General features: G+C 35.2%; 2 protein-coding genes and 2 long non-coding RNA genes across 4 annotated transcripts; 2 read left to right on the top strand and 2 right to left on the bottom strand.

Annotated features, from left to right (window-relative positions):
- The first annotated feature begins 818 nt into the window (after nt 1-818).
- Nucleotides 819-2,529, top strand: LOC116307010 (uncharacterized). The gene is made up of 3 exons (XR_016118861.1): nt 819-945; nt 1,348-1,435; nt 2,369-2,529. It is a non-coding gene; the product is annotated as an uncharacterized LOC116307010 (long non-coding RNA).
- A 506-nt stretch (nt 2,530-3,035) lies between these two features.
- Nucleotides 3,036-10,065, bottom strand: LOC148904673 (transmembrane protein 198-like). Its single transcript, XM_089025058.1, has 9 exons — nt 9,982-10,065; nt 8,930-9,127; nt 7,857-7,981; nt 7,404-7,488; nt 6,165-6,313; nt 5,601-5,712; nt 4,491-4,622; nt 3,794-3,876; nt 3,036-3,710 (listed from the first exon to the last, which is right to left on the bottom strand). The coding sequence occupies exons 2-9, from the start codon at nt 9,054-9,056 to the stop codon at nt 3,699-3,701; spliced, it is 825 nt and encodes a 274-aa protein (XP_088881184.1). The 5' UTR covers nt 9,057-9,127; nt 9,982-10,065; the 3' UTR covers nt 3,036-3,698.
- A 1,580-nt stretch (nt 10,066-11,645) lies between these two features.
- LOC148904672 (uncharacterized) lies at nt 11,646-18,102 on the bottom strand. Its single transcript, XM_089025284.1, has 3 exons — nt 17,588-18,102; nt 14,219-14,969; nt 11,646-13,599 (listed from the first exon to the last, which is right to left on the bottom strand). The coding sequence occupies exons 1-3, from the start codon at nt 17,591-17,593 to the stop codon at nt 13,211-13,213; spliced, it is 1,146 nt and encodes a 381-aa protein (XP_088881410.1). The 5' UTR covers nt 17,594-18,102; the 3' UTR covers nt 11,646-13,210.
- A 1,096-nt stretch (nt 18,103-19,198) lies between these two features.
- On the top strand, nt 19,199-19,860 carry LOC148904671 (uncharacterized). Its single transcript, XR_016118865.1, has 2 exons — nt 19,199-19,541; nt 19,749-19,860. It is a non-coding gene; the product is annotated as an uncharacterized LOC148904671 (long non-coding RNA).
- Nucleotides 19,861-20,111: the final 251 nt, after the last annotated feature.

Raw genomic sequence — 20,111 nt, 5'->3', positions numbered from 1 at the left:
GTGGCATGACGTCAATATAAGGAGCCTGGAGACAAGTCTAACTAATCACGTGACGTACATATGTTGTGGAATCCGTGGTTGCCATAACGATTTAAAATTACTTTTTTTGAAAAAAAATAGTTTTTAAAAATTTTCATTTTATTAAAGGAAATTTAAGTGAGAATAAAAACCTAAGAAATCCATCCTAGAAAGGAAAAAAAGAAAAGAAAGACCAATGAAATAAATTGAAAAATAGGCAATGAGAATTTTTCGGTTGTCATGTTGTCCGGAATCCGTGGTTGCCATAACGATTTAAAATTAATTTTTTGAAAAAAATGTTTTTGCTAATTTTAAAAATTTTATCGAAGGAAATTTAAGTGAGAATAAAAACCTAAGAAATCCGTCCTAGAAAGGAAAAAAGAAAAGGAAGACTAATGCAATAATTTGAAAAATAGGTCATGAGAATTTTCGGTTGTCATGTTGTCCAATTTTTTTCGAAAACATTTTCAATTAGCAATTTATTGCTGAGTTAAAACAGAAAAGATTAAATGAATTGGGGGAAGGGGGGTGGGATTCTTTAATTAAGATTACCGCTCATTTTTCGATTTTTTCAAAAAGGTCGTCTTAATATTCAAGACAATATGCGTGCATAAAACTGAATATGGACTGTGGTATCGGGTATTGTTGGATAAAGAGCTCAATATTCTGCTGCAAAATTAGAAATAAAACTACCACACGAAAACAACAAACAATTATGCATGAATCATTAATCAATCTGCTCATCAGGATCAGTGACATAGCGGCCCAAGTAGGATGGACCTCACTTAACAACCCCCTCCCCCACCGGGTTGCTATGCAGGCTAATGTTAAATTAAAAGAAAGACGAAGCAGAAGAAGAAGCAAGCAAGCACCCAATTAGGTAGACAAGAACTAACTTTTGCCCGGAAAAGGATTTCAAATGTAGATGTGAGTTTTCAACGCTTTTGACCAAACTTTTTTGTCTGACGAAATTGACGCGAGCTAGTCTTCAAATAACGTTTCAACATATAAATTTTACAAACAAAAATTCATCGTATAACGGGAGTAAAACATATAAATTGAGAGCAGTTTCGGTTCCATGAATTTTTGTAGAGGGGTGAATATTACAAAGGCTTTAACAGGAAAGTGAGTAAAAGGGCCGGGGGGTGGCTTACTAATACTGAGTGGCTAGCGCACTCCCCATTACACCACCTTTGGATTAGTCCCTACGAGAGTAAAACACAACAGGCTTCAACAAGCATTATTTTCAATCAAAATGTTTTATTAAATATTTATACTTTGATTATCCTAGTCCCAAAGATTTACTTTGTTTCTTTATTTTTTAAAAAGCTTCCGAGAGGAGCCTACGAGCGAGTAATTTTATGATTAAGGGAACAAAGAAAAAAGACAAGAAAAAAGTAAACAACTGATAACCAAGGTATACTTTGCTATGCTTTTGAAGCTTTTCTTCTAAATTTGTGTTCTATATGGTAAGATAAAAATGAAATGCTATTTTGTATTAATTGAGAAAGTGTTTTTAACCCTTTCTTCCACATCAAATGTATCCATAACTACAATATTTCCCCGATATCCACATGTTACTACATTAATACGTTTACTACGTTTACTGCGGTTTTCGATATTCTACGAACTCATTAGTTGCAAGCTGCACGCTGAAACTAGTTTTTTCACTGCCGTCAATCAAAAATAATCCGTCGGTACCTTTTATGTTATTGACTGGCGGCAGTAAAAGGGCTCAAAATTAGCGATTTGTTATCTTTCATGGTTATCTTTAAGATGAAATCTAGAATTTCACTATTACTTTGGTATTGTTTAGTGTGTAAAAGAAGAAAACCCATGCACAGCGCTTTTAATATTTTTGTGCAGCCCAAGAGCTCGATGGACTTTTGAAAAAAAACTGACGAACACCTCCCCGTAATACTTTTAGATGGATCCTCCTCCTCCAAGAGGTACAATATTAAATAAAATGCGGTGATAATAGACTACTGTGGTGGCGAAGGATATATCTTGGAAAGCCGGCGCAGCGCACTTTACGCCCTCTTTCCATAGGTGATTCTTCTGTAGGGGGCCATACCCAATATGGCTGTCGTGAAACTTTTCTATAGATCTAAAAAAGTCAGATGTGCCAGCCTCCTTTCAATAGTAGAATATCATTCAAAGGGGGGAACTAAGTAACCAAGTGACCCAAGAGGATAACCCTCCCCTCCCCTCCCTTCTCCGTCAATTTTTTCTTTCGAACCCTGAAACAAACTCTGGGCTGAACAAAACCAGTACATGTCCGACTCACAGATCAAACCCTGAAATAACCTCTGAGCTGATTCACGGATTAAATTCGAATTTCCCTCGTTAGGTTTAGCAGATGGAGAAAAATCCTCAAATCAAGGAAGAAACCTAACAAACTCTACTCACGTTTCATTATGATTTAAAGCTGTAAATTGATTAAATTTTGTAAATTTTACTAGAAGTCAGAGACGACTTTGAATCATAATAAATCATGAATCCTGACTGCAATTTTGGAATATTTCTATTTACATGTGATGAATAGTCCAGGAGCCCAAGAAAGATAGGTAGTTGTGATACCAACACACCACCCTTGATTTCCTTGATTCCCTGCCCACTCTCTTTCCTATTCCCATGGGGCTGCAATGTAGGGTGTGGTCCAGTAGCTATCACCAAGCACCTAATCATATAAATGCTGATTTTAAATATTCAATAATTATTTGTTGTGATATGTGATTGTCCGGGTGGGTTTAGTCTTAAGGGACAGGTCATTAACACAGGAGAATGTGGGGGGAGGGGGGGTGGATGATAAATTCCCCAGAAATGCACTTTTTTTCAGGGAAAGAAAAACATTTTTCAGGACACCCCCCAAATATAGTGAAATTCTCCAATATAAAACTTCACAATTCCCCCTAATTTCATTCAGGTTAGCTTCATGTCACCGCCATTTGGCTTTCATTTTTTTTCAGGATGCCACCTTTTTCTCATCCACTGCCCCCCCCCCCCCCCCCCTCCCATAATTAATGACCGGTCCCTAATATTTTAATAATCTTAGTCTCATTCTTATACTTACGCCAAATATACCCAGTCTACAGTTTTGACTACTATAAATAACTGGGGCCACTTAGACAGCAAGAACCAATCAAATTGAAGAATGAAAACAATACATTCCGACTTTGGATAGTGGAGCCAATCAGAAAGCAGCAAAAAACAACAGCCTATCTAGTTGTTTACACATAACATCAGGGTCAAATTACAATTCTCGTGTAGTCTAGGTTTCTGATTGGCTCCACTAGCCAAAGTTTGATGCATTGTTACCATTCTACTTTTTAGTTGGTTCTCTTGTGCATGTCTAAATGGTGTTGGCCCATTAGGCTCCAATGTGAACTGATATAATATTGCAATACAATGTCATATAAAAATAAAAAGCAACAGCAACATGTTTTCTTGTATACACCTTGTATACAGAAACAATAAGAGAGCCATATGCTACTCAAAACCATTCTAGTCTGTATAACTAGTCTACAAGCTAGAAGTAATTTCAGTATTTATAGATATGCGTTGTGACTGGAATTAATGAATTTAAATTGATCTTGTTAAACCTTTTATCAATCATCATCACTGACTTGTAGTCTTGTTCGGTTTGGTCAAGTGCATGTTTGATAGTAATAACATGACCTTTATATCAGAGGCTGGAACGATAAAGACAGTGGTGTTAAATAATAAGATTAAAAGTCATAAAAGAATCTGCTGTAAAAAAAAAAGATAAACTCACCTGATTGTCAGATGCAAATTCACTCATCATTGTGCCGTCAATATTCAGAGGAGGCGAAATTAGTATAGGACGGCCATTGTAAGCTGAAATAAGATTTGAGGAAAAAAGCTAAAGCCTAATTGCCTTAATCAAACCCTAAAACAACCTCTGGGCTGATCAAAGTCAGGGCACAGCTAACTCACAGATACATTTAACCCCTGAAACAACCTCTGGGCTGATCTAACTCAGGGCATGGCTAACTCACAGTGAAACAACCTCTGGGCTGATCTAAGTGAGGGCATGGCTAACTCACCATGAAACAACCTCTGGGCTGATCTAGGTCAGGGCATGGCAGTGAACTCTCGACAGATAAACCCCCAAAACAACCTCTGGGCTGATAAAAGACATAATTATTTTTTCTATGCACCCTCCAGCTGATCTGAGAAATTTTATAGCCAATCAGAATCGAGAAATGTTGCTAACGTGAGGTGTCGCTTTACCTCTTGAAATTATGGATTTCCAGGCCACAAAATGAAAAAAAAGCATTTGCTGATATCAGTAGTTAACACGATAACAAATAAATTAAAAAAATTTATTGCAATAGTAGACAAGTTTTTATTTTTCGCTGGTCAATTTTCACAGGCTTCATGACACTTCTGCAGTGACATCATTACTACGTCTCTATTTCAGATTTGCTGGCTATATTAGTTTACCTCACCTCTTTTGTGATCTTGACCTTTTGAAGTCTTACCAAACTGCAAGGCCATACCAGCCACGAACAGGATTGGAAGAAATGAAAACACTGTCCAGGTGTACCAGCATTTTGGAATCATTGAAGAATTGATGTGTCCTATTGTTACAATAAAAAATAACCTATAATTATGCTATTTCAAGCATAAGTAAGAATAAGCAAAATTCAAGCATAAGAAGTCCTTACTTTACAGTGAAAACAAGCCCGGGGGGGGGGGGGGAGGGGTACTCCCCTATATTTGCTATACGGGTATGTGCCGCCAAACAGGGTATGGTTTTCAGCGATTCTACTCTGGAACAAAATATATAAAATTGCGCTCGCTCTGGGACAGGGTATATAAAATCACACTCTCTCCTCTCTGGAACAGGGTATCCATTTTCGCAATACCGGAACAGGGTATGATTTTCAGTGATATTGCTCTGCAACAGGGTATGAATTTCAGCCATTTTACTCTGGAACAGGGTCAGGTTTCAGTGGGCATAGAGGCACATCCCTACCCTAAACGGGCAAGAGTACCCCCCTGGGAAAACAAGTCTGACTCAAGTATAAGCCAGGGCCTCAGAATAAGCCAGCTCCACCAATTTTCTTTTTTGTTTCAATATTGTTTATTTTTTCTAGAGCTAAATAGGTAACTATAAATGGAATGACATACAAAGAAGGCTGCATTGTTTGCATTGGTAGTAATCAAAATGGGAATGTACAATTTGCTGAGCTGAGGGAAATTTGTGTATTTGAAAGAAATCCCAACAACATTCAATTGATTATGAATACATTGAATACCCTTGGTTGGAATTTACATTTTCATGCCTTTGAGGTAGATAACAAATGAAGTCTACTCTTGAATGTAATACAACAAAAAGGTCTCAAAAACTTGCCATTGCTCTTTCAGAATATGCTGGCCACCAGCTTCAAAGTCATAACCACCAGCTACTACCAGCTACTATTTCTTTTCTATAAAATATCTTCTTTTACTTGTATCAGATCACAGCCTGCTACTTCAGATTTATAACCACCTACTCCAAAACATTCTGAAAGTCCTGGTATAGAATGGAATGAATGGTAGAACGAAAGTCTTACCATGCAAAACCTTGATAGAGTAATAAAGGGTGACGCTATTCTCCACGTAATAGTCAACAGCATTGGTCAAACACGCTGCACCAATAAAAGATGTGGCAATAATAATTATAACCTGGAAAAAATGATAACAAAAAGTCAGTCATCTTTATTTGTAATTCTCTCATTAAAGTTTATAATTTTCAGCAGGATGTATAATTTTAAACATGATGATAAGCATCAGGGTAGCACGGGCCTCTCACCAATGCGGCCCAAGTTCGAGTCCTGCCGATCTCAATGTAGTATGTGAGTAGAGTTGTTTGTTGGTGTCCTCCTGTGCTTTGGGGGTTTTTCTCTGGGTTTTCCGGTTTTCCTCACTCCTCAAAAATGAACTACTAAATATCATATCAACTGGCTAAAAGAATTTGCATGATATTGAAAATTCAAAATGGAATAGAATTTCCCTGACAATTCCAGTACACAAGGATATTACAGGAAAGCAGGACTGGGGTCAACATCTAGCCAACACAAAAACTATAGAGTTATCCTTAATCACTATCATTATGGTTATGTAAATCTCATCATTACCTTTTGCATGCAGATTATTAACAAACCACCGACAATCGCGCATCCCATCAATATAGCCAGCGGCATCCAGTTGTTGTCAGCCAAGTAAGATGAATGTTCATGTAGAACTGGTAGGAAAGCCATACCAACAAACCAACCCATGGTTGCTCCTGCAAAATGAATATGATCTGTAAGAATAATAATGTATATAGGAAACGCCCTTGCTGATTCTATTGTTTATACATAGTGCTATTCCTCCAGCATGGCGGTTTCCTGTTTTGTCACGATATTTTGTATAGTATTTATAAGGCCTATTTACACGGCACGATTTGCCGCACGACTTGACGTATACGGCAAATTTTGGTACCATTTACACGAGCACAACTTGTCGCACGCGGCACAAAAAAAACGCGAGCAATTTACTCGTCATTACAGCAAATGTTTCTTTTTGTAAAATGCCACCATACACAGTTGAGAAGTGCAGTAAATGATCATGTCTACCTTGTTATTCGATGAGAACATTCAGAATTTTTGCACTTCGTGTTTAATTACCAGTAAAGACGTTTTCATGGAAATCCGCCATTTTGTTTTGGAATCAACTAGTTCCAGTCCCAATCTCGGTCAAAATCGTCATATTTACATCATTTTACCTACGGCATGTCGTAGGGTTTTAAGCCAAAGTTTAAAATGCTACGACAAGTCTTGAGGCCGCGTACGTCTGTCGTAGGCCATTTACACGACCCGATTTTGAGCTGATTTTGCCGTATACGTCAAGTCGCGCGCGGCAAATCGTGCCGTGTAAATAGGCCTTTAAGGTGTTGACCATTTACTGATACCTTAACGTATGATGCAGTTTGATCACAATGATGGTCATAATGGTGAATATGACAATGCTTAAATAATGATACTAACGTCTTTATTAACTAATAAAGAAACATATATCAATTTTACAAGTAAAGATGAGCATGGAACCTAATATTTAAGAGTGCTTTCACCAATATTGAAGAAGTACTTTGATTTTTATATATTATGTTTTATTTCTTTTTATACTGTTTACTCATTCTCGGGTTTTTTTTGTTTACTCATTCTCAAGAATTTTAGTGAGAAAAGGCATCACACATTTGACAGCAAAAAATTTAATTTTACTACACAAAACCAAAATTGCTGTATATTTTATAAGACCTAGTCACAGCTGACTAGTTATTATTTGCACTATTTCGACTTATAACTAAATCTTGTGTTAAATAACTAGAAACGTACCAAGGATAAAGAGACCAACATAGAAAACACACAGAGCAATAACTCCGAAGATGAGACCAGTAGCAGCTGCTATCCCCAGGAAAACCTAATAAAATTATTAAAATACCTCAATTATTATTAAAGCATGCATGCACTAAGATGAAAATTGGAAATGACTTGAAACTTGGTTAAACTTATCTATATGGCCCCTATAGTTGACTAGAAACATGTTTTAATAATGTTTCATAATCAATTATTGTAGCAGCTAAATATTGAGTAAATGACATTATTTACTGTTTTTTAAGTTTTTAAACCAAAACTTCTTGGCAATAAAGTGCTTAAAATGCAGAATTTTTGGAAGAAGAGTAATTCTTGAAAAGTCAACAAGAAAATGCACACCTGCAGTGTACTGCCATAATGCACACAATCTCAACCAATCAAACACGTCAGATTTGATCTTATTATTTTTATTACCTGCTCCTTGTGATCACGCATTGTGCCAGAAAGTTCTGTGATGTACAGGGCACATAGAGTGTAGGCAATGAAAAATCCAATCAGAAAACCAGTACAAAACAAAACGAACTTGAACAGTTTGTATCCTGAGAAGTGAATGCAAAAAGAAGTAAATATGTTTCAGAAAATCATGAAAGAATTACTTTGAAGTGTGTCATGAATATATTTAGCAGTTTGGTGAAAGAATATTGATTGTTATTTATGTATTCATTGTGTTACTCTTCTGCGTCTTCCACGGGACTATGTAATTATATGCTAAATATGCAAATATGTTGTATAAAAAGAAATGTGTAGTTGGTGAGAGATATATCAAAAGAAAGAAGCAAAGCCGGAATCTTGTCCAGATAGATTACTCATGACAAAGTGGCCATTGAAGTAGAATAATTTTAGTGAGGGACAAAACTAGACTGCAATGCAGTGTCTAACTGCAATGTTGATAAAGGCATAGTTTATTTATCATTTTGCAAATACACACTCTGTGCAGCCACTGTTAATTCCAATAATTACTTTATAATTTTAAGCATTTTATATGCGAATAGAAAATTGAAACATCTTCATCCTTATAGCAGTTAGCCCCCTCTCCCCCCCACCCCCCCCCCCCAAATAAAACTTCCCTGACTTTTCTGTTCCATCTCAGATATGGAAATTATTTTGTGTGCCATGTGACACTGCCATGTTTTTACCCAAACTATGCAAGATCTACATATTTACATACACTATACAATAAATCATAATTGATAGAGTTTAATCATGGATAACTATGAAAAAGGAAAAAAAACGGATTCCCAAATTGGGAACTGTTGGGAATTTCCTTGAATTCCAAATTTGAACACCAACGTTGGGATTTATTGTTGGGAATTTCCTTCTAATACCCAATAGAAAAACAAAATTCCCTACAAACTAACATTGGGAATCAGTGCCACATTCCCAATTTTGTTCTCTCAGGGAATTGGATGGGAATTTGTTGGGAATTCAAGGAAATTCCCAACAAATTCCCAATTTGGGAATCTGGGTTTTTTTCCTGTGCCACATACCAAAGAAACACATGATAAAACCTATGACTATGCAGATAGAAGCTAGAACACATAACTGGATATCATAGGTATTTCTTAAATCACAGTTATTAGCATCCCCATGAAGGTGGATGTCCGATACATCCATGCTGGGAAAATCTTGCAGTCAGAAGAATTCAGTTCTCATATATTGAATATTTCCTTAGATAGTGATCAAGGCTGGAAAAAAATAAAATGTCAGGAACATTATTCAATTTTACTGAAATGGAGATGAGACAATATGAAATAGAGATGAGACGATACCATGTTATAGATGGCAGGAACAATACAATCGTTTCACATGAGAAAGAATAAATTCCCAAGAGCAACGGGATTTTATTGTTCTGCCATCTAACCACAGGAAGCCCAAGCAGCACGATCAGGGACTGGTTATACAGTAAAGTTGGGGTGGTGATGTAAAACTGGATTTGAGGAGCTCTTTTTTCGCGGGTGCATCATAAGACAAGGTTGAAAAAATGATGACCCCCTCAGTCAGACAGCCATACCCCTTTTCAGTAGTTCAAATTTGTGTGGTCCACCCCCTGTTTTTACCAACTACCCCCATCCCCCCCATGAAAGTGGAAAGTAAGAATGAAACAATGCATTCCAGCTCTGAAGAAAACGGTTGCACATGTGTACTCAATCACTAGCAGAACTAAAGTGAAATACTGTGCACTCAGAATATAAACAACATGCCTCAGTGAAGAAAACATTTCATCAATCAAAGCTCTATTATTTAATAATTTCGTTGAATGTTCAGCCTTGCGGTGGTTCGTCCTTATACCCAAAGCCGTGATTTAACGATAATAACAGTTATTTATGAACATAACTCAAACTTAGTTCAAGGCTCGAGCTATGCACGGTAAAACTATAAGCTTTCTTGCTTGAACGAAACAGCGAGTCCTATAAATATTTAATAAATAGCTCATAACTAGCTGATAAAGTTTTTCCCGCTTAAAAAAATATTATTTTTAATAAAGGCTACTAGTTCTATAAACACTGTGTATAATAGAGTCAACAGATCTTTCATTTACCTTTATATTTATTTTTTCAAGATAATCCGATCAACATCTTCCTGTTCCAACAGCTTGTTCCAACATGACGGCTTTGAGTGCAGCTCGTCTGTCTTGTCCGAATATTGCCCGAGTCTCACCGAAACTTATCGACCTAACACCGAAACACCGACTCTGTTTCGCAATGTGGTTTACCGCTGAATTTATTGCAGGCGCTGACAAAATGGCGGACGAAGAAAGGATTCCTGTGAGCGTTTTTAATTCCGAAAATCGCAGTTTCTATCTAAACGCTTTGATCATATGATTATGTGCCGTAGTTTATCAAGAAAACGAAACAGATGAGTAACACGGTGTCCAATAGAAGGTAAATGGTCAAGTTTTCAGTCTAATTCGGACAAAAACAAGTCATCGAGTACTATAAAAAAACAGAGAAGGAAATAAGTTATTATTATATTGTTTTCTTGTTCCAAGTCTATTTCAAGATTCTGAACTTGAAAAGCTCATCGATTGTCAAGATATTAATCGAGTAAATATAGTCATGGGACGTTACTTATAACCACAGGCTAACCACTCTAATAAATGAAGGAAATACTAAATGGTGTCTTGTCTTTGTCTTTTTATGCGCGCGCGCTATCTCACCTACCCCCCTTGGTAACAATTTTGTTTTTCTACTATACAATATACTAGTATATTGTATAGTAGCTGTATAGTAGAAAAATAAAATTGTTACCAAGGGGGGTAGGTGAGATGACAAAAAATCGATAGCGTGCGTGCATAAAAAGACAAATACAAGACACCATTTAGTATTTCCTTCATTTATTAGAGTGGTTAGCCTGTGTTATAACCGATTGGCTATTCGTATGTCACCTGTACGGCGACTTGTATTTTGCTCCCAGATTTTGCTATTCGTACGGGAGTCAAAAATTTCATCCACTTTCTCAGGAACTCTGTATTCTTTTCCAGCCTAAAAACGATATTTTTGTTTAGGCCAGTTAGGCGATTCATGTCAGTGATGTTATTTTGATTCAAACTTATTAGTTATATTTGACGAGTCTGTACTCAGTAGCGAGCAACTGATTTTCGCGTCTTAGATTTTTTTCGTGTAGTCTGAGGTCAGTGTCACGGCAGGAAATGTCACGCAATAGAATTTGTGACAACTCCCGTACGAATTATTCACGATTGTTTATATTCGTACTAACTGTGCTAACCCCTTCTCGAAGGCGAAGTGAATATCGGGGAATATTTACTCATTCCCGACAACTCGTCCACGACAAACTGTTCCCGACAACTCATTCCCAATAACTCATCACCGACAATTCGTTCCCGACCACTCATTCCCGACAATGTGTGACCCCTATCGGCTTCCATAACAGTATAAATACACAGGTGATTATTTTTAAAAAAAGAAAAAAATAAGAAGATGAAAGACACATTTAAAGTTAGGAAAAATTTTAATTGAAGTGACAAGCGTGGCTTTCAATTACAACACAGGCGAACTCCGACTTTGCGAATCAAAACAGTTTGTTTGAGCTTATTTGATTGTTTTAAGTCCGAACAAAGTTAGTGCAAATTTGTTAGCCTCTTTAGTCCTTTTGGAAACAGCATTTTCTTTCATTATTTCTAATTCCTCTCCAGTAACAGCAACAAAGCGGCGGGCCGCTATTTTGGATTATCGCTGGATGTGATTATCGTGTGATAGTGTGAGCTTCTCGACCAATTAGCATGCAAGATTTTTAATAATCACCTGTGTATTTTTACTAAACCAGCATATTGGGCCACCCAGTGCACACTCCAAGAGCGTCTTGTTTACACAGTCTTTTTAATTTTTTAAAAATTTTTTCATTTAAAGTGTATTTACATTTGATATAAACATCAATATAATACATAAATATCACCCATATGAGGGAGTATTTAAATACCAAGCTGCAAGTTTTGAAGCAGCCAGGTAAATAAAAAGACAAAATTCAGGATAGAAACGTTTTAGTATTACTACTGCTCTACTGGCTTGGGAAACCTCATAATAGAGTCCCTGGCTGCTCAACCAATCATGGCATGTGTGATGAAACTATATTCAAGTCTAAAATTACTAAAATTTATTATATTTATAATAACTAACTAATGCTTTTTACTGCAGCTATATACATAGCTAGTGGAATAAAATTTTAAGCCATTCTGTATGGCTTAAGTCCATGCCAAGTGTTTGAAAAAAAAACTTTCTACTCTCGAATATATATATATAGCATGACATCATGGTACATAATATAAAATGTGCATAAATATTCCAATGCTGTTATATTAGTAGCAACACTAACAAAATAATATGCACTAGTCAATTGAAACCACACCCCTTAGACAGGGCAGGTGGGAATTTAACAATTCCCTTTACTGATCAAAATATGTACATTCTCTAAAACTGCACATGCATAAATAACTGGCCTGCAGAATAATGCTTGTCATATTATAATTAATAATAATAATTAATGCATTATCATAATATACAAGAAAGCATGTCACTCAATTTCATTAGCCCTAGAAAAAACAAGCCATATACTACTGCTCTCACATAGTGTTGGATACTAATTTCCATTTAAATGGTAAGCATGCATGGCAAGGATGGATTGAATATATACTACTATATAGGTTATCTTTAAAATATTTTGGAAGCCAGATTACACCATCCTATATATCCGTATATACACCATTTTTGTTGCAGATGCATGAATAAGGTGTCAACCCTCAAAAGCAAGATTGACTTCAAACTGGTACTCTAAAGAGTCAGCTCTACTAATAATCATTATACAATACATAAGACCAAATAAAAAAAAACTGCAAAGTACAAAAGGGTGTCAAATCCTTAGCAGAATTTTTCCAATCCACCTTGCATAATATTTATTACTGAGCAAAAAGCCTAACTTTAATTTTAAAAGCATAACTATATCACAATATAATTAATAATAAGTCTTATCTTAGCTTGATAACTTTAATTTTTACAACACAGTTGTAGTGGATGGGAATAACGTTTTTGTGGCGATGTATTTGTGTAGTACCCCCCTCATGCATTGGATTCCCCTCTCCACCATACCCCTGGATCCAATGTTTATCAAGTTCAGTAGAAATTCTAGAAAAATCCTCAGCTAAAAATTGTCTTATCCAACCCACTTCTTAAACTAGTATATTATTGTACGAAATATTCTTAATTTCTTATGTTTAATATATTACAAGTTGGCCAGTTAAAATCTTATAGTGCAATTCAAACATAATCAAGTTGGTCATTTGGAGATTCTTGATCTATTTGGACTGCATCATTTATCTTAATTTCATTATTATAGAAATTATAGATAATATCAACGACGTCTTTTCTTTCCACATTTTCAAGGACCTCCACAAATTTCATAAGTGTTAACTTTGGCGTGAAAGATGCAAGCTTTATCAACAGCTCCTCACCCTCATTTGTACCTTGCTTTTTACCAGCAACACTGATTGCTTGTAAATCATTTTGAGTTAAATTGATCTGCCTATGTTCTCCAATGGCACGCCAGCCTTTGACAGCTGGTGAGTTTTCACTAATGTTGTTGGTGACATCTGAACGAAGGGCTTGTGGAATAAGACTGAGTCGAAGGTCAATTGGCCATGGTGGGACTGTGGAATATTGAAGACAGAACATTAATCAGATATATATATAGTACATGCAATATGAGCATGAGATTATTAATAAATGGTTTTTGTGTGGAAATGTACATTTTTGTGTTCTTGAAATCATATACATAAACATCTGGCCATGCAATGAAAATATATAGTGTTTTCAATTCCCAATTTTACAGTGCTAATTGAAAAACCGTGGGCAATTAATTATTAATTATTAAATAATAATAATTATTAAATAGTAATTATTAAATAAAAATTAATTAATGATGTTTTGTTTCTTATGAGTGTAATGAAAATAAATAAATAAATAAATAAGATAAAGACCCATTGTATAGTAAGGAATGTACATACTATGGAAAGTAAGATTCGAGTTAATTAAAACTTCAGGGGTTTTGGTTGAAGGGCTAAATATTTTAACACACAACCAAGGCTATTAATTAAGGCTGAGGAAATTTAAAAGAGAACTCAAAAATGGAGTTATTATATATATATTTAACACTAATTGTAAAAGAAATTCTTTAAACCTAAATGCAGAAATCTGGAAATAAAATATTAATTAATAACAACTGTCTAGTACAAAAACGAAAAAAATTATATATATATATATATATACCAATTTCTTGGGAAGATCTGGGAGATGTACTATTCTTATCAGTCAATGCTATTTCCTCATCCTGATTCCTAGCATCGTTACGTCGGAAGCAGGCAACTTGTTTTTGTTTTAGGAAGCAGTACAACATCAATCCCACTATTGCTATGAAAACCACTGTTAGTATGATTATCTTATTATCCCTGGAATGATCTTTGCTGTTTGATTGCCCATCTCTCCCAGACTTGTCAGAATGGATAGGCTTCGTAGATGTAGTAGTTCCATGTGAATTCTTTTGCGTTTTTCTGACTTCCGTTGGGGTAGTGATAGTTGAGTTCTGGGTGGTCAGTTTTGCTGTATCTATCTGTCTAGAAGTGGTCTTGAATGAGGGGTCCAGAACGCATTCTTCTACAGCATGGTTCATGGTGTACCCTGCTCTGCACTCGGTACTACAGGCGGTATCGCTGTTGGGTGTGCAATTGTGCAAGGTTTCTCTACCACCACACTGATGACATGGCTGACAGGAGGCGATGCTGTATTTCTCAGAATAGCTAACACCATTGGGGCAGGCTTTGCACTTTATTATGGTGCCATTCCAGTATCTTCCTCCACATTGATGAGTTGGTCCAAATCCTTTTGGGCATGATATGCACATCTTGCAAAAACAGCCCTCTGGTGGGTCCAAGCTTGAACATTTCTCTACTTCCTCTGTCTTACATTTTCCACTTCCTGGCATGGCACACAGTCCAACAAGCACAAGAACTGTATATACGGCCTATGAATAACGATGACATTAATTTTAGTGAAAAAATAATTAAATTTCAAAAACCCAAGGAAAAGAAAGGAAGAAGAAAAATACTAAAAAGAAGGAAAAAAAAGAAACAAAGGAAAGAGAAAAGGAAAAAAAAGTTGCAATAATTATGAAATAGTAATAATAATAACTAAAATAATTATAATTAATTATGACAATGATAATTAAGAATAATACTTAAACAATTAAGTGCCTTTGAGTATATGTATATATATATATTATATATGTGTCTACAGCCATTTGCAAAAATTATGGCCGCTTCCATTTATATGTACATATCAAAAGCATATCAAAAATTATGGGATATCATCCCTGATATTTTTTTTCGAGTTGTCTATCACTTGGGCTTTCCAAAAAAAAATATCGAGAAAGATATCTCGCAGTGTCTGGTATACCTGTATGTATATTTGAAACGGCCATAATTTTTACAAATGGCTGTATATATACATATATATATATATATTTGTTTGAGAAGAAAAAGTTAAGACAAATAACATTTTTCCCGACAAGCCTGTTTCGTGTTTCGATCTGCTCTACTTCTATGAATGTATTGAGCACTATTTTACGGAAAATTGATTCACAGATTTCTTATATATATACACTTATTTCAATAAAGTTAGTCACCAAAAACTTAGAAAGCTGAGATCACTGAGGACCATGGGAAACTTTTAATATCAAACAAGTAAAGCTTTTGATACAATTTGCAGCTTGAGGAAGCTCAGAAGAGGTGTGACGGTAACTGGTAAAAAATCTAAAAGCCATCAACAGTCATTAAAGCGATTGAAACGTAAAATGTAACTACCCATAATCCTTGTTGGTCTCAGCTTTGTAGCTTTTCAGGCAACTAACTTTATTGAAATAAGTGTATATATATATACAAACATCGGACTCACAGCAAAAACGACTACAAAACAAGTAGTTAAAGATACAGAAACCACACCTCCTCATTCTGTCACGCAGTCACGCACAACACAAAAACTCCACTGAACTCAGCGAACACATCTGGACTCATCAAGCTCTGCCTACAAAAGCTCCAGCAAAAGATGTAATCTTTGCCTCAAAGAAAAATTTCTAATAACTCCACCGATCTGAACTCTCATCATTAGATAAACGAAATAAACTTGTATCTTCATGCCAACACAGAAACAAAGTGTTGCTACCTCGCAACAGCTAATCTATTTACTATCTAATTTATTAATTATGTATATTTTTCCTATATAAATGATAGTCATGAATTTTCTTATCACTAAATCCCCTGAAGAGTGAAGCGATTCATGAAACAGGCTCGTAGGGAAAAATGTAGTCTTGACTTTTTCTTCTCACACATATATATATTCTGCTCTACTTCTATGTATTGAGCACTGTTTTATGGGAAAATCAATTCACAGACTTCTTATATATAAGTATATATATATATATATATATAAACTTGAATATAGATGGTAGATCAACGATGAACTTCCAGTAGAATATAATATAGAATATAATAGTAGAATTCCAGTAGTATATATACATATACGTATATTATATATACATATACGTATATTATATATACATATACGTATATTATATGTATATATATAGGGGTTGTTTTAAGGGTTGGAAACATGGGATAAGATTTTTATTGGTTTTATAGGGTTCTAGATAGGTGTCCCCAATTAGTTTATTTAAATAAGCTAGAACGACATGACACAGTAATAAAGTTTATTATTATTATTATATATATAGAGAGAGAAGAGTGATACATAAATCATTAATAATAAAAATGAATGAATGAAAGAGAAATAAAATAGAAGAAGAAAACACAAAAAAAAGGAGAAGAAAAGTTGAAAAAGTTATAATTCCAATAAGTAGAAATTGAAGGAAAATGAAAGAAGAGAAAAGAAAAATTAGAATTACCATAATTTTTTGCCACCGACATTTTAAAAATACTTATTCATTGTGTTCAGCGTCATGTGGTCTCGTGATTTGACGTCATATCCTGACGGTGTTCATTGATCTCGCGAGCGATTGCAAAATTGATAGCGCAATCGTATTTCCCCCAAAAAAATACGAATTCACAAAGATTTATATTCTTTGAAAAGAAATCCATCATCTTTTATGCATATAAATGTTTCAAAGTACAAAATTATGGGTATACGTAGAAAAATTTGAGAGCCTAGTCGAAAAGTACGTTAGTATTAACAGCTGACTCAGTGGCATTTACGTTTCCCGCGCGAACTTACTTAACTGAAACATATATCGACTTGAATTTTATTATGACTTATGAATTTTATCCTTAAACGAAAAAATCAATTAAATAATCTTAAATTCTTAGCTAAAAGAGTTTTTCAAAGCAAGAATTGTACGACATTGGTCATTTGTGTTACTTTACGTAAACTTCAAGTTTCTTTTGGCGAAGTCGTATATTTCTAACTGGTTTGTGTTGCCCTTTACATACCCCAGAAATCGCATAACAGCATTTGAATGGCAATGATGACCAGAAAAGAGCAAAAACTGCCGCCTAAACAATTTAAACCTCAATTTATTTTCAAATACGTAGTTAGAATACAGTTGAAATTCCACTGGACGACTAAGCTTACCTTCATATTTCGCTTAAATCCAGCGCAACTAACTCGAAATATATTCTTGTCTTCAAGGCTTGCGGAATTTGTGACAGATCAAGAGCTTCCCAATTTTATTCGCCAAATATCTTCTTGTAAATGTGCACCGAGTGTGTATGGCTAGAAAACTCTCTGTACTGAACAACACGCATTGCTAAACTGACACTAGTATGAATGAGTAAGCATAGAACGTCGTGATTTGTTGCCATTACATTTCCGACGATTCGCTGCTGTCGTCCGGGGATTCCCCTGAAACTAAAACTCCCTTAACCAATGATCAAAAGATATATTCTCTCAAGGTAAAGGGTAAAGAGAGTTTTAATTTTAATCACAGTACGAATTGCACCCACGCTTAGGTCACAAAATGCGGATGTTAAAGACAATTATTTCAGGTTTACATATATTTTATCATTCGCGTAATTCTACTGGAAAGTGAATGAATAAATAAATTTCCAAATGGACTCAAACAAAATATGCTATTCTGTTAATTTTCTGCACAGGTTGTTCATGATCATGGTTATGAAATGAATAAAACTAAAGATTTCTTTTACTTCATATGTAAATCCTCTATTAAATTAAGCTGGGAGAGGGGGGGGGGGGGGGGCTTATTCATTTCAGGTAGTTTGATAGGGGCTTATTGGCTCATGAGAGGGGGACCTAAGTATTGATTTAGCCCAAATGCAGTAGGTCCTAAGCTGTCAGGTTCGTCATTTCACCACGTTCGATTACTGTACAGACCCATAGAAACCTGACTTCGATTTGTTAAATTCACAAGGAACTAGAGTGCAGAGTGGAAAAAACTGAAGTGGGAAGGTCATGCAACCGAAAATAAGGGCCAAATTATTGTGATTTAACATGTTGGTGAACTATCAAGACTTTAATAAATCACATTTAATCAGTATACGTTTCTTTAATTGGGAAGGTTTGGCTTTAAAAAATTCTTTCTTTAGAAAGGGGGTTACTTATTAGAAAGGGAGGGTTTATTCGAGAGGGGATGCTTAATAGAGGATTTACGGCAAGTGCATATATACTTTATTGGGCCTTTTCTTTCTCTTATATATTAAGTCAGTCTAACCATGAAACATGAGTAAAAAAGGAAATTTTACCAGTTAGAGAATTTTCTATGATTGTAACCACTTTCAAATATGCTTGCAAGATGAAAACAAGTACAATTCTTGTACAGTGAAATAATAATTATTCACGACTCTACCCCAACGCGGTGATTGTAGGTTAATTTAATTTAGGAATAAACCATCAATCTTGTCATTAAGAAAGAATTAACCGAGTTACCTCCCTTACCTCTATCTATTTTAGCGCCTTTCAACACTAATCTCTCGTTCTCAACGTTGAAATTTCTACATGATTTTATTAAAATAAAGAGTAAAATAACGACCTAGCGACAACCTTTTTCATAAGGCAATAAAATATCCATTCGATAGCGTTTTAAATGGTCTCCAAAGGACACAGAGAACTAGTAAACAAGCGCTGTTAGACAGAAAATATTCCGCCATCTTGGGCAATCTCTGCAGGCTCAATTCAGCGGTTTTCTATTAAAACTTATATTTGCACGCATGCGCAGACAAAATGCCTACGTGCTCTGTGAGGGAGCATATAGGCAATTTGTACTGCGCATGCGCGCGTTAATAGAAAACAAAAGAATTTCAGACGCCATTTTGTTTGGAATGTACAGTCTGTGGGTTTTCTGATCAACGTTCTCAGAATTTAGAGGCATTCGATGGAAGAGCTTCAAAGAGGATCAAAACTAGAGACGAAGGACTAGCACATGAGCATATCAACAAGTACATCGTCCTTTTATTTGGAGATAAATCACTCGTCAAAATGTGCCCGAAAGTGAAAAACCTCAAGACATGGTTATCTTTGTTCCTGTTGTATTTAAAATCTAACCAGTAAATTAAGGAAATCTTTCTTTAAGGTGAGAAATTATTCGTTGATGTTTTCATTTTGTTGAATTATAACTTTTAGTTGAAAGCTGATCGTCTAAAATAGGAGGCTGTTTGATGGCCAAATTCGCGTGTAAGCTAATTTTTACTCAAATTCAAAGTCAATTTACTCGAAAGTTTTACTATTCCCCAAGATGGAAATTACCTCTATTAGAATGGCCTTTCTTTTATCTTTACAGAATTTAGAGGCATTCGATGTTAGAGCTTCAAAGAGGATCAAAACTCTCGATTATGAGAGCGAATAATTATATGTATATAACATTTTTAAAAATAAATAAATAATTAAACTTCTACTAACAAATCAGTTTATATATCATACGATTATTTTTCTATTTCTTAAGTGTATCATATCATTAACTTGAACATAAGATGATTGTGAATGAGCGATAATATCACGTCAAGCATATACAGTATACCGGGCGCAACAAGTTTGAGAAATTGATGACACATCTATTCGTACAATCTGTTCAGATCTTTTCAAAAAGTCCTTTTCTGTGGGTTAAAGGTCTTGTTTTCTAAGATAAGCTTTCGCTAGAAGCAAA

The sequence above is a fragment of the Actinia tenebrosa genome, unplaced genomic scaffold (genome assembly GCF_029948245.1).
Source record: "Actinia tenebrosa isolate PJP-AT-01 unplaced genomic scaffold, QUT_ActTen_1.0 PGA_scaffold9__36_contigs__length_13948895, whole genome shotgun sequence".
Lineage (NCBI taxonomy): Eukaryota > Metazoa > Cnidaria > Anthozoa > Actiniaria > Actiniidae > Actinia > Actinia tenebrosa.
Note: the sequence above shows the minus strand (reverse complement) of the source record. Positions and strands in the feature narration are given on the sequence as shown.